This window comes from Quercus lobata, chromosome 10 (genome assembly GCF_001633185.2).
Source record: "Quercus lobata isolate SW786 chromosome 10, ValleyOak3.0 Primary Assembly, whole genome shotgun sequence".
Lineage (NCBI taxonomy): Eukaryota > Viridiplantae > Streptophyta > Magnoliopsida > Fagales > Fagaceae > Quercus > Quercus lobata.
Genome location: NC_044913.1, coordinates 19,970,849 through 19,988,934, shown reverse-complemented (window position 1 = coordinate 19,988,934; position 18,086 = coordinate 19,970,849). Strand labels below are relative to the sequence as shown.

General features: G+C 34.8%; 1 protein-coding gene across 1 annotated transcript; it reads right to left on the bottom strand.

Moving 5' to 3' along the window:
- Positions 1-551: 551 nt before the first annotated feature.
- Positions 552-2,801, bottom strand: LOC115965831 (transcription termination factor MTERF15, mitochondrial). Its single transcript, XM_031085126.1, has one exon. The coding sequence runs from the start codon at positions 2,683-2,685 to the stop codon at positions 1,294-1,296; it is 1,392 nt and encodes a 463-aa protein (XP_030940986.1). The 5' UTR covers positions 2,686-2,801; the 3' UTR covers positions 552-1,293.
- Between the last annotated feature and the right edge of the window lie 15,285 nt (positions 2,802-18,086).

The following is an 18,086-nucleotide window of genomic DNA, read 5'->3' as shown; positions in this document are numbered from 1 at the left end:
CAAGGGTAATCTTTGCTGCTAGTGCAAGTGAGTAAGGTAAGGGACGGGCAAAGAAAGGACACTACTCAGATCTTATATGGCAAGTGCTACTCACTTGTCATCCTAGTGTAGAATAGAAGGTAGATGGTAAGAGGCATAAATGGTAGCCATATTTGCTCGAAATGATCCATGGCAATGACAAGAGCACTCTGGCTTAATTAGAATAACAAGGCTACTTGCTCAGCCTTTGGACTAGGCTTATAGACTGAGCGTTAAGCAGGTTTTTGCTTGGGGTTTCACAAGGACAGGTGCCTCTACCACCTCCAGAAATTTATTTGGTAGTTGGTTCAGTGGCCATTAGGAGGCCATTGCTAATTTTTCTAATCCTCTATAGCAGTTAAATCAGAAACGCATGTAACCTCTAATACAAATGAAAATGTTCCGAGTTACACAATGTGTGCATCTCTCTCTCTCTCTCTCTCTCTCTCTCTCTCTCTCTCTCTCTCTATATATATATATATATATTTGGCCGGAAGAAATGAAGGGCAAAAAGTTGATCTGCTCGAGCAATATTCCCTGAGTGCAAGACATAAACAATCTTAATAAAATTACACAGAGTCTTCTTTCTTATATGTATAATTACAAACTAATTTGCTAAATCAAGTATAATGTACAGTACATGCCACGAGATGCATTCTGTCAGGTCAGTAAATGAGTAGCACAGCATCCAATTTTTGCTGATTGCCACCCTCTTTTGCATAAAGAAAGTAAAGGTCTGAACAGTACAATGTGCTTCAAAAATTATGAAGCAGGAGGAGGTTTAATATTGCAACCTAGTTTCTGTGACAACTACGAGCCAAGTAAATCAGCAACATTGAGAAAAGAACCAGAAATTTCAGCCCCACGGCTTACTTTCCTGAAGTTGCTTTTAATCCACTTCCTCTAGTCCCTTGCTCATCCAATGTTACATCAGCCATTCATTTAACTAGCATGCATATCAGCAAGCACAGCACCAAATTTCCTTTATGAGTAGTAAGTTAAGTCCCAACAGTGATGTATTCCTGCTACTTCAACAAGAGGTTTGCATGCATCCAAAAGAGCATCTACCAAAAGCCAAGTCAGGAAATGTCTGCAGAATACATTCTCATACAATGCAGGTATCCTTTACCAAACACTAGAAGAAAAATAATCATGAAATCAAACTTCATCATTCAGAATGTAACAGAAACAACTCAATCATGAACTCTTCAATTCGGATAATGAAGATGATTCATGAAGCACTTCATGAGACCAATCTCTTCTCTCTCTCCTCCTTCAACCTAGTGATTCCATGAAGCATTTCATGTTTATCACATCTTCCTTGGAGTCTGAGTGCTGTTGTGCCTTAAAGAGCTTCCAAAGACCAACTGGATGTTGGCTTTTAACTTCAACACTACCTGAAAATCTCCCAAACATTTTTTCACACTCTGGATATGGCTTGACATAAAGATTGTAAAATCTAAGCCTACTTGGCTTTATCAAATCCTTCAACCCCAATTCAAAACCGAGCCCACCTTTTTCTCTCAAATACTCGATAACATTGTATCGAGGAACAATCTGTTTTTCAAAGTTCACACCCAAATACTCAGGAACATCAACCAAGCAACCAACGTTGAATTTCATCCTATGCACCAAAAACTCTATCTTCTTCTCAATGTCCTCAATCTCATATATAATCAATCTTGGCTCTTTCCACAACACCTTAAATGATTCTCTCCGAATCAAACCATGTTTGCATAAGCAGTCAACTCTCAGTTTCACTTCAAACCCAGCTCTAAATGCTCCTTTAATAAAAATTTTCTCCTTGATTGGCTCCCGGCATTTCAAAGTCCTCAGCAATTCCAAACACCGTGAAAGTTCTCCCAATTCCATACCAAGAATTCTCGGCTCCCTAACAATTTCTTTCCTAATCAAATCCTCACTAAACCCCAAACCCAGAAACTCAGAAAGCAATGGCTTCAACCTATCTTCAACCCCAAATCTTAAAATACTAGGAAACGAACGAAACACCCGATCAAGTTCATTCCTTGGAATCCCAATTACCATCAAGAATTCAATTCTCCGATGCATTTCCTTCTCATTCATCATAATTACTCTAGGAAAACCCTCTAAAACCCTGCTCACAGTACCATCAGTAACCCCAAAACCCCTCAAAACCTTAACACTCCTAGAAAATCCATCTGGGTCTAACTGGAATCTCCTAGCAAGTTCCAGCACATTCATGATCATCATCGGGGAAGCACTCGAAAACCCGAATTCGGATAAACCCATTTCCCACTTCCTAAGGAATTCAAATTCCAAGACCCCAGGACAGTCAGATATCAATGAAACCAAAGATTTCTGAGGAATTTTAAGTTTTAAGAGAACACCCAGAGAGTTTTCAAGCTCATGTGAAGTGATGTTGAGTAAAAAACTGTGTCTTGTGAGGAAACTGTGGAGTTGTGAGGTTGGGAAACCGTACCTTTGGAGGACATTGGCGAGGGAAATCTGTTTCCTGTAGTGGGACTGGTGAGAAGCAGTTGGGGCTGTCGTTGATGAAAAGGAGTGGGATTTTAGTGTTGGGAAAGTTGGTGGTGGTGGTGGTGGTGGTGGTGATGGTTTTGGAGTTGAAGTGAGGTGATGAAGGGTGGCTCTGGTTAGAACCCGAACTCGACCCCTCAGGGCCATTGATGCCAACCAGAGGGGCTTGCCCAAGACGATGAGGCTGAGAAATGAGAATGCAGTTCAACCTTCAACGATGCTGTCTAGGCTAGTTTCTTTTGTGTGTGTACCAGGATCAATTGTTTTAGACTATGGGCTCATATTCTTTTGTAGTGCTTTGGGCCTTTATAATTTTTTTTTTTTTTTAAACAAAAGATTAGAAAGAACCTTTTAGATATTTGCCCCTTCTTTTAAAATGTCTGTTTAGTTACCGTTTATTTCTGAAAATTAAAAACTAAAAATACTATAATAAAATAATTCTTAAATGTGTGAGTAGTGCTGTAGGACTCAATTTTAAATAAAAATTTGTTGAAATCCGCACTTGCAGGTCCCGTGAACAATGCACAGGACCCACACAAAAAAAATGCAGATGCACACATCTGCTGTTTTTAGTGCAATCCAAACATACACTAAAAAAAATAAAAGTTTCCTTAAAAAACTTTGGTATATACAATTATTAACAAAATAAATTTTAATTTTAATCCATATATAATTAGGGTTATAGTTTAAAAATTAAGGTTAAAGAGTTTAACTATTAAAAAAAAAAAAAAAAAAAAAAAAAAAAAAAAAGAGTAAGATTAAAGAGAAAATAAATTTAATGTTATGAAATTTATGAAAATCTATGTATTTTCCAATTTTATAAGTGATTATGAATTTAATTTATTTATATATTTTATTTATTATTTATTTATGACATCACCGATTTGACCATCTGTTAGAAAATCAATCCTCTTTTTAGTTCTTTATTCGATCTAGTTTTTAAAACCATAGTCTAACCTTAAGAGATTGGCTTTCTCCTCTCGTTCATAATAAACAATACGTGATTCTGTGAAACACTATTATTGGCATGGTTGTCAAAATCGCGATCCGAATCGTAAAATCGCACGATTTTACGATCCCACCTCACCAAAAAGTTTAAAATCGTAGCAGGATCGCAAAAATGGTAGGATCGTATGTAGGATCGTGTAGGATCGCATAGGATCATATGGGATCCCACCGATCCTACCATTTGGCTTGATTTTTTTTTTTTTTTAAGTGGGATTCATTTGGGTAAGATAATTCACCTAAACCCACAAGCCTAATGGGTTATTAAAAGCCCAATAATGAATTGAAGTCCCAAATTTACCCCTATGTCAACATAAAATCTCAAAAAAACCTATAATACTTAAATTTATCGTTTTCAAAAACAAAACCTAAAATATTTAGATGATGAAATGGGATATGACAATGACAGCGATTAGATTAGAAGAACCTTAGAATGAGAATTCTCTTTTGGATTTCATATTTGTAATTAACTAGTTTACTTTAGATTGAGAATTTTCTTTTGGATTACATATTGTAAATTTGTAGTTAGCTAGTTTTTATATGCTAACTAACCTAACTTATTTTGGATTTGAAATTTAGAATTTGGAAAACATTTTCCATATGTATAGATAATATTTTAGTACTTAGTTGATAATTAAACATATATTGAACTTTTTAGATAATTATGTCAAAAGTTAAATATATTTTGTGTCGTTAGAATAACATAAGAATGATGTAGTGCGTGCAAATTACATTTTATGATGCAATTTTTTTTTTTAATGGATGGATTCATATTTTAAGTGATTATATAACATACAAAGTCACTCTCATTAGGTTTTTTGCTTAAAATTTGAAAATAGGTAGGATCTTACTATTCACGATTTGATCCTACGATCCACGATCCTACCTACCTCTCACGATCCTACGTAGGATCCCGATTTTGACAACCTTGATTATTGGTAAGTTAACAAGTCAGAGCCATTTTTTAAATAATTAAAAAAAAATGCTTTAAAAATGGTACTTTATGAAGAAGAAGAATCACATAATAGGGTAGTGTTAATGAGCACCATAAGGTGTTTGTCAAGAAATTGCTTTATGTCATTTTTTTTTTTTTATGTCAAATTTTTTACTAACTTTATAAGATGTCGAGTTAGTAGAACTAAGTTTTTGAGTTCCATTTATCACTGTAGCCATATTACTAATACCTCTCATCAATTTATGCCGATTTTTTATTAGCTAGACCCGCAATAACCCATCCTTAAAAAAAACCTTACGGTACCCATTAACATTTCCGTAATATTATTATAATTTAAAAAAAAAAATGAAGAATCACACAATATATATTTTATATATTTAAGATCATCAAGTCATGGTCTTGATGACTTCGAGTATTTGGATACAGCAAACAATACATGGTTTCATGAAACACTGGTTATGGTAGGTCAAAAAGTCAAAGCAAATTTTTTTTTTTTATTTAAAAAAAATGGTACTTCATGAAAGAATAAGAAGAATCACATATTCTCAAATAAAAAAAAAAATACTCAGTGTTGTCGAGTTATCCCACATCAGTAAGGTGTGATATTGAGAAAAGGTTTATCACTTGCTCCGCGACACTAACTGCCGCATGCAGTTTTGGTGTTGGCATGTGAGTGTATTCCCTTATCTCATCCCCCTTCCCCTATATATGTGTGTGTTTCTCAAATAAAAAAAAAAAAGAATCACATAAGCTAGCAATTGCACAATTATCATCAACATTATTCTCAGCTTCCTACTTACCTTCATTTTCATTGCAACAGTAATTTAAAAAGTGTTGATTTATTACATTAGTATTTTATTACTGTAATAACTTTTAAATTTTTGTTGCAATAAATGATGTATTGCAATGAAATTAATTGTTAAAATAATATGTACCCCTATTACAAATAAATAAGTTGTTGCAATAGGTCAAACCCAAAATATGTAAAAAATTTCAAGCAAGCTTCTAACTTGGTTTTGGAATTGGATTTCAAACATTGATAGCATCAACCTCTTTGACAACAAGATAGAATAGGATACATCAAACATTGTGTTGTATTCTTCTGAAATAAATCTAAGATCTAATCATTTCAAGGGTCAAATGCCAAAATTTTCTGCAAAGGTCAAAGTGCTCAATATAATTAACAACTCATTTTCTAGACCCATTTCCATGTTCTTGTGGTAAAAAAAATGAATAAAAACAAAAATTTAGAGATTTAGATGCATCAAAAAATCTCTTATCAAGAGAAATTTCTCATTATTGAAGATACTGGCAATCTTTGACCCATTTGAACTTAGGGAGCCATAATATGGTTGGTAGTATTCCTTACTCCATGGGGGTCTTTAGTTAGACTCAAAACATTGCATTTACTAAACAATAGCATCTCTAAAAATATTCCTTCATCATTTAAAAAGTGCTTAAATCTAAGGCTTATTGATATAGGTGATAATCATTTCCCAGGAATCATACCACTCTAAAATGGACAAATGACAACTCTTTCAATTCTGAAACTAAGATCAAATGTATTCAAGGGTCATACAACTCTATAAATATGCCAACTTTCTTTTCTAGGGTATCAAATCTTGCCAGTAATAGCTTAGCAAGGCCCATACCCAATTGCTTAAAAAATCTTACTACCATGGCATTCCCAAGGAAAAGTTTTAGAAATGGTTTTAATGATTTGAGTAAATATGAAGGATATTTTAAGACACTTATGTTGTTTTCCAAAGGAAATGAATTAGAATATGAAAGGAGCCTTTTTTTTTTTTTTTTAATGATAGACTTTTAAGTAACAACTTGTTTGGATCAATTCCTAATGAAATTTTAGACATTTCCGAATTGATTTTTTTGAACTTGTCTCAAAATCATTTGATGGGAAAGATACCATAAAATTTTGGGAAAATGAAAGCATTAGAGTCAGCTGATCTCTCACGAAATAATCTATCAGGTGAAATTCCTTCAATCATGTCTAATTTGACATTTCTTAGTCACTTGGACTTGTCATATGTCAGGTAGAATTCCTTCAAGCACACAATTTCATTCTTTTAATGAGCTTAACTTCATTGAAAATTCTCAACTTTTTGGTGATCCTCTTCTAAAGAAATGTACAGTAGACAAAGGAAAGGCTAGCAGTGGACATGCTAGCATGCAAGACAAGGAAGATGAGTTTATAACCTTAGAGTTCTATGGTACTATGGCCTTTGGAGTTGTCGTCGGTTTTTTCAGGAGTTTATTGCAATAAAAATTATCAATGCAATAAAGTCATTGCAACAAATTTTATTGCAACAAAAAAATTTATTGTTGCAATGACATTTTTCATTGTAATACATCTTATTGCAACACAAAAAATTTGTTGCACGTTGTTGTAATAAACTCCATGGTAATAGGTTACTGCAACAAAAAGTATCAATGCAATAAAGTCTTAGCAACAATTTTTTTTTTTTTTTTAAATAATGTTATTGCAACAAAACTAGCCATGGCAATTGTGACAATAAGTATGGATTATATTGATTGAATGATCTAATAACAATGAATTTCTAGCAATATGTTATTGCAATGACATTTTTTGTTGCAATAATTTATCACAACAGCTTTTTACATTGCAATAAATTATTCCAACAACATTTTTCATTGCAATAAGTTATTCCAATGACTTGATTTGCTGTAATAAGATATTGCAACAATAATTTTAGTTGCAATAAATATATTTATCAGGTAGAATTTCTTCAAGCACACAATTTTCATTTTTTTTAATGAACTTAACTTCATTGAAAATTCTCAACTTTGTGGTGATTCTCTTCCAAAGAAATGTATAGTAGATAGAGGAAAAGCTAGAGTTTTGTGGTAGTCTGGCTAGAGTTGTCGTCCTCATAGGTTTTTGGTACATTACTACTAAATAATTCATAGAGATTCTCCTGTATCAAGTTCTTGAACAAAATCAAAGATAAGCTTATTTGACATCAGCAATAAATATGGTTGAATTATAGAGGCAGTTTCAAACCTAGTTGATTTTCAGCACACAAACAAATGGTAATAGTTGTTTCTCTGCCATCATTATCAATTAATGTAGGGTTATAATGAAAGTCACATCTCTTTTAATTGTTTATCCCCCGTTTTCATATATCTCTATTACCTCTGAAAAAATGAAACTCGTGTGACGATGCCACATAGTATGAGCACCTTTACTGTCGATACTGTATTTTGTTCAACCTCGATTCACGCGTCAAAACAAATGCCAAAAATCCAAATAAAATTGAAAAAAAAATGTGCAAATTACAAGTTTCAAAGCCAAAAAAAATAAATACAACATGATTGGATATTAGATCAAAGGGTCACAATATTCAAAAACCACTTTTTGTAGCAATTAAGGCCAAAATCCTAATCGGGTATGGTCAAAAAGTTGACTTTTTTTATCCAACCGTCTGATCACGTTTAATCTTGAACTATCTTGTAGGGCATATTTTTCCCTTCGAAAAGATAGTTTACGGTCCAAAATCGTAGTTAAAATGGATGAGATATTGCCAAAATACCAAAAATCTTAATTCTCACTTTTTTCAAGAAAAACAGGCAGATTTTGACTCGACTTCGTGCAATAAATTGTATCGATTGGGCAAGAACTAAAGCAATCCGGCTGGACCATCTTGAAGAACAAGGTCTTAGCTATTTTTATATAAAAAGGACATGACAATACCTACCTTGGATTGGAAGATACGATTTTTTTTAAGAAAAAATGTCACAGAATTTTTCAACATTGTGTCACCTTTCTTCCGAGTGCTATATCTTAAGGACCGTAGCTCCAAATCGAACAAGGCTAGGACCATTGGAAACTCAACATCCAGAGCTTTTCAGAAATATAAAGTTTGAAGAAAACAAAGCTCGGAAAGGCCTTCAGACAGCTACGCAAAGATTGGGCCAGAAATCAGGAAAAAAACAAAATAAATTGATGAGGTGGCAAAAATGGGAGGCTAGCTTAGGGAGAAATACCCCCATTTCCTCATTTCCCTATAAACCCCCCACACCCCCCCCCCCCCCAAAGTTTTTGTGAAAAAAGAAGCGAAAAATCATGGAGAAAATGAGTGAAAAATAGAGAAATAGGGAGAAAAAATAAGAGAAAATTAGGAAAAAAAAAGTGAGAAAATTCTTTTTTGAAGCTGTTTTATGGCCTCGATATCCGGGTTGAATTCTCCAATTCCCTATGCTTTCGGTTCTGCCCTTCATGCTTTAATTTTGTCTTTTATTTTGGCCAAACCAACCCCCTCATTCCCACCTCCATTCCATGCTCCTTGAACTGTTTTGATTTGCTCACTATATGTTTGGCTTATTTTTCTGTCAAAACTTGTGTGCAAAGTGAATGCCAAAACTGAATTTGCATGGGTTTTCATTGGCCTATTTTTCCGTCACATTTTTTTGGATTTTTTTTTTTTAGCCTCCTTTTTTATCAAACAAGGTGTCACTGAGAAGTAATTAAGGTGGTTGATGAAAAGGAATGAGATTTTAGTGTTGGGAAAGTTGGTGGTAGTTTTGGAGTTGAAGTAAGGTGATAAAGGGTGGCTCTAGTTAGAACTCGAACTTGACCCTTCAGGGCCATTGGTGCCAAGCAGTCAAGTAGAGGGGTTGAGGCCCAAGGGGATAACCGATGAGGCTAAAGAATGCAGTTCACAACTGCTTAGAGTTAACGACGTTGTCTAGGCTATTTGTGCTGGAACAACAAGCTCTACTTTTTTTTAAAGGAAAATTTTTAACTCAAAAGTCAAATCTAGTTCAGACTTATCTTCTTCCAACTAGGGATGGTAATGGGCAAGCGAGGTCAGATCACGTGTGTCCTACCCTTACTTAGTCTCCTCTTTGGGGTGGGGAAAACTCATGTGTCCTAGTAGTGGGTCATGTTGGATTCGGGACTGGTTGGAGATGTTTTACTAATACTAATGAGATTGCTTTGACATTATTGAGATAAAGATAAAGGAAAAGGTTTCTCTTCAAACTATTTTAGAGAGAAATTCTTCAAATTCTTTTTATATATTTTTATTAGATGTGAATTTTGAAAATCTAATCATTGAATTGCATGTATTATATTCTCTATACTTGCAAAATTTCAAATATATATATATATATATATCAATAGTTATGTTATCAATCAATTGTTTACATTTCATGTTTTGTAATAAAAATATGCATAAAAAATGAGTTTATTGATCAAATAGTAAATAACATTCGATTTGAATTAAATTTGATATGTATATTAAGAACATAGAGAACATACAATCCAATTGTTTGATTTTCAAAATTTACATCAAATAAAAAGATATATGAAAAATTTTAAGGATTTTCCTCCAAATTAATTTGGAGAGAAATCTTGTCCAAATATGAAAATAAAAATGATGACCATGAGAGTACTAAGAGAGCAGTAGACACAAGTGTTTTGAAGATAATACTTGAATATATATAAACATTTTGGACAAGACAGGATAAGACAAGATAGGTGGGGTGAGCAAAACCCATCCTCGCTCAAGTAGGGCAGGTGTAAGTCATGTAGGGGCAAATCATTTTTGTCATCTTAGCTACCAAGCTACTATGCAGTGGTTTATACAACTATCCATATGTATTATTTAATCAAGTCACACAATTTATTTAAAGTGTCAAGTGACAAAAACTACACATAGATGATATCTTCAATCGCTACATAGTAGGTTGGAAAATATTGCTCTAAACCAATTTGGAGCTAAACTCTAACTATTTATTTATACATTTCAAAATTATTTAAAAATTGTAAAATAATGAAATAAAAATACAAAAATTTATTAAGAGAATAAAATGAAAAATTTTACTCCCCCTTTTATTAAGAGAATAGAAAAAAACTATTTTACACTCTCTAAAACAGAGTTAATATTTATCTAATATTATTCCAAATAAAGAGGAAAATTAGGATATAAAAATTATTTAGCAAGTGTGAGTGAAAAAAATTAAAAGAGAAAGGAAGAGTTATTTTTGGGCATTTTTTTTTCCCTATATAGTTTTTATATAGAATTCTTGTTGAATTACTTTTATATCCTTGTTTAATTTTGGGTTTGGAATTATATTAGACAAATAGCGTGAGTTTTTAAAGAGTTCATAAAATACGTAACTAACGTTTTCAATTCTCTTAATTATAATAGATACTATCAGTAAATGTATTGAAAATAAATCAAGTTGAAATATTTTTGTATAAGTAAAATACCGAAAAGTTTAATATGTGTTTTATATGTTTAATTATAAAAGCTATGGAGCCATCAAAAAAAAATAATAATAATAAAAACTATGTATTTTCAAAAGTTTTTTTTTATAAGATAGATGCATTTTCTTAAAAAAGATACATACATACGTGTAATGTACAGTATAGCATTCATTTTTTACTAACTATGATATGTAGTATAGGGGTAAGAATTTTTTTCCTTGGCTAAACTATACGTTTAATTCTCAATATTTACCTTATATTTCAAAATGGTCTATTTCACTATTCTTTAAAATGTTTGTGAGAGTGCTTTTTTCTTTAGCACACAGGCCCAAGGATCCTGGGCCAAATAGTTGTATTTTGGTGGACTGGGCTTGGTTCACCGCAGCTAAATATGGGCTGATTACGAACCAAGTTGTGCGCAAGTCACATAAATCTCCTCAATGCCAAAATGCGATTCCTCCTAAGCAATAAAATACCATTATAAGTGTTTTAGTATCATAAAAGGATCCTTTACTCTTACAAAACAAGTAAAAGAGATGTTCATAATATTCATAATGAGAAAGAGATTGAAATAGAATATTTAAGGCTTATCTTTTATCGTATAAACATTTTGAAGAATTCCTTCACTTGCTACCCCGGGCGTACTGTCATGGGATCCCGGGGCGTACTGTCGTGGGATCCCGAGGCGTATTAGGCCTGTAAGAACCCAGAATCTCTGGTTCTCTGCACTATTAGGATATATATATATATATATTAATACACATACATATATGTAAGTGAGTTTTATGAGAATGATTCAGCCACGAGGATCCTGGCCCCAATTCTCACAGACTTACGCTTTTGCACAAGACTTGTGGGATTTGGAACTCAAGTCCGAGTGGCTTTGCTTTGGCAGGGACTCAGCTTTACAAGCAAGAATATATATGTATTGAGCAGCAAGAAGCAGTAAAGAAATATGCAAAGTAATTGTTAGAAATTCTCAAATCAATATGAGATATTTCATTATTTTTCTTGATTGTGGATTACAAATGTGCTTACTAAGACGTGATACAAGGTTCAAATAAGCTCAAAAATTACAGACTTTGATGGCTATTTAAGCCTCTAAGACTTGCAAAATTTGAATCCTTTTGAATCCAAGTATGTGCTATAGTGGCTGTTTCTGGGATACCGGGAGACATTCCTCTGTTTTTCTTAAATTTTACAGAGTTCTAATGACTCTGTTATGATATTCTTCCTACTGAAAATCTTCCGCCCTTCAACATGGGTTTTCTCTTCCTTTTATAGTGTGTTTTCTAGGGCTCCATGGTACTAGTGATTTCTCTCTTTTGCCCCTCAGAGCTCGTGCTGTGACAGTTGCTCAAGGGCTGGTCTCTTCCCCTTTTTCTCATGGTTTTCATCCTTTAATACTGTTTCTCTAAAAGTCACTTGCTGACTTTCCATTCCGGGGCGTCCTAGCCTTCAATCTCTCTTCCTTCAAGATTTCTCACTTTTCAGACTCATCCGTCAGTGTTGTTTCCTTGTTGTCATTATTCCCAAATAGTTGGAATCTTTTACTGCTGGGTTGAAAGTTCTCTTCCAGTTGCTTCTACGTATGATTTTCTCATTCTTGGTTCCTTGTGATACAGCTCCTTTGTTCATGAATGTTTGCTTTATACTTTCTGATTCTTTGCTGCATCAGTGGGTACTTGAGAAGGACATCTCTGTTCTTCATTTCTTGTATTTCGTGGTACCTTTCTTGAGTTGTCTCAATCCTACAGCAACTGCCCTGCATTACCTGAGGATCCCGGGCCTCTGAGGATCTCGGGCCTCTGGCAGCCTCTGGGTATCCCGGCCCAGTTCTTTCACTGAATTTTGCTGGACTTTTTGATGACCTTTTTGCTGGAAATCTGAATATAAATTGGGCCTTAATGTTGATTCTTCTTGCTACTTGAATTGGGCCTTCTTTACTTTTTCATGGAATGGGCATTCTTGTGAAATTTTGGCCTTCAACATTAGCCCCCCGAGCTCGTGGGTTACCTGTAGCCCACGCGCGAGAAAATAAATTGTTTTTGGACACTTTTCTGGTTTGTAGAATCAATGTGTAGACCAAATAATTCTTTGAGGGAAACTCCAAAGGAATTGCTACACTTCCTTCATGGGATGTACTAACATGTTGCGAAAGATTAAAATTCACCTTCATATTAGTATTAGGCTGTAGATTGGTATTCAATAAATCAACTTTGTCAAACTATCAATAATATATGCAGATATATATGTATAACCAAATTATATTGGTATCGCATTTGATACTAAGAGTATATTTCTAGCACTAACGTTTTTTGCTAGCAATTCTAGGATATGCTCTTTTTTTTTGAAAGTAGCATACAAAAATCATGTTGAATGCATATTAAATCTTAATATAAGATAGCACAGCTTTGTCAACAAGATTTTGTTTGTTTTACAAAATAGGTTGAATGAAGGGATCCCCCATGAACTTTGCCAAAGATATTCTATGCATTGTAGTACATGCTTGCTATGGCTTGTACCTATTGCTGGTACGTGCTACAGTTTGTACCCAGTGCTAGTATGTGCTACAAGTTGTAGCCAAGACTGGGATATGCTTACAATCTGCACTGGTATGTGCTACAGCTTGTACCCATAAACTTTTGCTTTTGACCATTTTCTTGGTCGTACTTGGAAACTTTTGCTCTCGGCCAATTTCTGGGCCATGTATTTAGAAAAATTGTTCTAGGCCAAGTCTTGGGCCAGGTACATGGAAAATTTGCTATTACCAAGTCCTAGGCCATGTTGCTTGGAAAAATCTGTTTTGGTCAAGTCCTGGGCTAGGTACATGGAAAATTTTCCCTTTCCCAAGTCCTAGGCCATGCTACTTGGAAAAATTTGTTTTGGTCAAGTCCTGGGCTAGGTACATGGAAAATTTTCCCTTTCCCAAGTCCTAGGCCATGCCACTTGGAAAAATTTTTGTTTTGCTCAAGTCCTAGGCTAGGTACATGGAAAATTTTCCTTTTCCCAAGTCCTAGGCCATGCCACTTGGAAAATTTCTGTTTGATCAAGTCCTGGGCTAGGTACATGGAAAATTTGCCTTTTCCCAAGTCCTAGGCCATGTTACTTGGAAAAAAATTCTATTCTGCTCAAGTTCTGGGCTAGGTACATGGAAAATTTGCCTTTTCCCAAGTCCTAGGCCATGCCACTTGGAAAAAATCTGTTTTGATCAAGTCCTGGGCTAGGTACATGAAAAAGTTTCCCTTTCCCAAGTCCTAGGCCATGCCACTTGGAAAAAATCTGTTTTGATCAAGTCCTGGGCTAGGTACATGGAAAAGTTTCCCTTTCCCAAGTCCTAGGCCATGCCACTTGGAAAATTTCTTTTTTTTTTTTGATCAAGTCCTGAGCTAGGTACATGGAAAATTTGCCCTTTCCCAAGTCCTAGGCCATGCTACTTGGAAAATTTCTGTTCATGACCATTGAATTTTTCAATCTTCAGGAAAAGTTCCTTCGTAGCCCTTCATTTTCAAGTGGGCTTACTGAACTGATTTCCTTTCTTCTCTTTAAAGGGATGAGGATTTGTTTTCTTCTTCGAGAATCTTCTAAAATATCCTTTCTTGGCTGTGAACAAATTCTTTATCGAAAGAATCTTCTTTTGTGAGTCATCTAAGGTTGCTTTCAATGGTAGATTGATGGCCAGGAGCTCCACCAAGATGATTCTGTCATGGTGTTTTCTTCAAGTGGGGGATCTTCGTACGGGGATCCTGGAAGAGGATGACTTCCTCTAGGCATGCTCGTTGAAGGCTTTCTTCACACACCTCATAGTCTGTTTCTTTACAAGGATCTCTACCGCTTCTACTTTTTAGAGATCTTCTCACTTAATAGGCATTTCTCATCTTCAGGGAACTGGGTCAGTGAGTTTGTTACAGCTTAGCTCTTGATAGCTCTGGGGATCCTTCAGACCTATGTTGTATTGGGAAATTAATATTAACCACCGGGCTACTCTTCAAGATTGCAGGAGTTGATTGAGGAGGGCTTTTATTGGATGAGAGCTTGTCACCAATAGGATTTGGTGGGATGAAAAGTAATGATTCAGTTGTTGAGATGCATAACTGCCATACACGCCCTTTCTACGTTGGGATACCTCATTTCAGTGTCCCTCAATGCTTTGTATGCCTCTGTATGGTTGATATTGTTGTTGCCTTAGTTGGATCTATGAGGAGATCGATGTTAGGCGAAGGAAATTTATCCTTTGGATGTGCCTTATTTAGTTTGAAGGAGTTCACGCCAATATATCTTCATATTTTTTCAATAGCTCCACCAATTGCTCTTTTTTCTGTACTGATTGCTGATTAGGATGGGCCCTGGGTTCCTTGCGTCAGCCCCCAAGTTCACCTCTTCTAGTTTTTCCTTTGGTAGGATTTATGTCTTCCTTTTCATATCTGTAAGTTTCTCCAAGATCTTCGTAAACAGTATATTAGCCTTCCTCCTTTTTTCTTTTTCTGTCCAAGGGATCCCTCAAACCATGGGCATTGCTTCCTTCTTCTAGGATGGGAACCCCTCGGGATCCTGGAGATGGGAAATTCTGACTTATCGTATCCCCAGGTTCCTCCAGGACCTCTTCCTGGGCTATCATGTAAGATGGTGGTCCGAGATCCTCTTGTAGGCTACATTCAGGTCCCGCGTGCCTTCATAAGCAATATTCTGCTTTCCCTCCAGGTTTCTTCTTCTTCTGCGATAGGAACCCCCGGGATCCCAAATATGGGAGCTCCCCGGGATCCTAACAATGAGATATTCTTCAGCTGAAGCCGATTCATCATAAAGTATATTTTCCACAAAGTTTACTTTGTGCTGGATGAAATGACTGAGATTGGCAGTGACTTTTGTGGTCTTCCCATTCAATCCCTCTTTCACGTACTAGTGATACGTTGAGAGGATTAGGCAATAGTTGTGATGTCATGGTTGGCCTTTAGAGCTAGTTGTAGGTGTCCTCCAGTGGTCTCTGTATCTCCTCCAAATCTTGTTATTTCCATAGGTGAGCCCAATTATTGAGCTGTAAGAAATGATAGATGCATTGTATAGTTGTTGAGCTTTCAATAATGTTGATTTTGCTGCTGACTTGCAATATAGTGTTTCTATTGATTTTCTTCAAAATATATTTAAGGTCCACTGCATAATAGGCTTTAGCCCCCAAGACATGAGGCGGTTGTTGAATCATGCTTGATCAACCTTCTCTTGATGCTATTATGGAACTTCTATCCATTTTCTGGATGCCTCCATTTTTTTTTTTTTTACAACCATTTTACTTTGCTGGATTCGTGGAAATACTTCGTCTTTGTTGGAACTAACGATCTTTTAGGCTTTGTTGAAATTGAGGGTGTACTTAGCCTTGCTGGAATTAAGGATCTCCTCAGCTTTGTTGGGATCAAGGATCTCCCAGGCTTTTACTTTCCTAGAGTCAAGGATCTCTTAGACTTTGCTGGAATTAAGGATGTACTCAGCTTTGCTGGAATAAAGGATCTCCTCAGATTTGTTGGAACCAAGGATTTCTTAGGCTTTGCTGGGATCAAGGATCTCCCAGGCTTTGCTTTCCTGGAGTCAAGGATCTCTTAGACTTTGTTGGAATTAAGGATGTACTCAGCTTTGCTGGAATAAAGGATCTCCTCAGATTTGTTGGAACCAAGGATTTCTTAGGCTTTGTTGGGATCAAGGATCTCCCAGGCTTTGCTTTCCTGGAGTCAAGGATCTCTTAGACTTTGCTGGAATTAAGAATGTACTCAGCCTTGCTGGAATAAAGGATGTACTCAGCCTTGCTGGAATAAAGGATCTCCTCTGCTTTGTTGGGATCAACGATCTCCTTAGCTTTGTTGGGATCAAGGATCTCCCCAGTTTTGTTGGGATCAAGGATCTCCCAGGCTTTGTTTTCCTGGAGTCAAGGATCTCCTAGATTTTGCTAACCTGCAGCATATGATATTATTATCAAGTTGCTGCAAAATTATTTAGCCCCACAACGTGAGGAAATTGCTTTGCTATGTAATTTACATTTCATCAAATCTCTTTGATTCACTTATTTCTCTTTTTTTTTTTGTTTCAAAACTGCTTCTTATTTCTTAGTAGGTGAATCTGCCTTTTTCTTTGATATATTGCCTTTTCTTTCCTATGACTCTTTTCTTTCCTGAGTCTTGGACCATGGTTTCTACAGGCTTCACTGTAAATTCTGGTCCAGGTACCCGGTAACCTGTCAAAGTTCATGAACTGGGATCGTATCTCAAAAAAAAATATACATAGGAAAGGATACCAGTGTACCCAGTTCAGTACTTGCATAAAACAATATCATGAATTTTTTTTTTTAAGAAAGAATACATTAGCCCCCAAATGTGGGGCCATTTCTCTATTATGTAGCTCATACAATCTTCATTTCATCAATATATTTTATTTGTTCACTTCTCCATTATGTAGTATAGGGGTAAGAATTTTTTTCCTTGGCTAAACTATACGTTTAATTCTCAATATTTACCTTATATTTCAAAATGGTCTATTTCACTATTCTTTAAAATGTTCTATTTTAGTCTTTATACTTTTATGTTTATGTCAATAAAGTAAAATGTGACATGACAATTGAAAAACATTTAAATGAAATAATTTTAATAACAAGGAGCCTATGTGCCCATTTACATGATTAAACAAATAATAATAGAAATTTGAGATTCTATCTTTTTATATATATATATATATATATATATATGAAATTACTATGAAGACAAGTTTGTTTTTGAAATATTGAAACTAGCTAAATAGTTAATATGTGAGGTGTGTGATGTGTTTAAAATAAATAATTTATTTATAGACTATACAAAAATAAATAAATTTATTTCACGAGTTTAACCTGAGTTAAGGATACCGAAAGTAACATTGGATCAATAAAATGATATTTTTTTTCTAAATTACAACTAAATAAAATACAAATAACCTTTTTTTTAAAAAGGAAAATACAAATAACTTAAAAGTGACATGTGAGAAATATATAATTTTTACCAAAATTTTTTTTTTTCTCCTTTCCCAACTACTCCATCTATCACAAAACTTGTGTTGGTGTGTGCACATGAAAAGAAAAGAAAAAAAATGCCACTTTGGGGACAAATACAAGTTACTTTTGTTTTGGGCCTCTGGATAGATGTACAAAATAACAAAAATCACTACTTATTGAGCGTTTGGCTTCAAATTAAAAAACCAACTTATTTTACTATTTAACTTATTTTTGTTTTTATTTATGAGTCCTATTGCACTTTTTGATATTATTCATAGGTATTACTGTACTATTTTAGCTAACTTTACCTTTATTTACAACACTTTCAG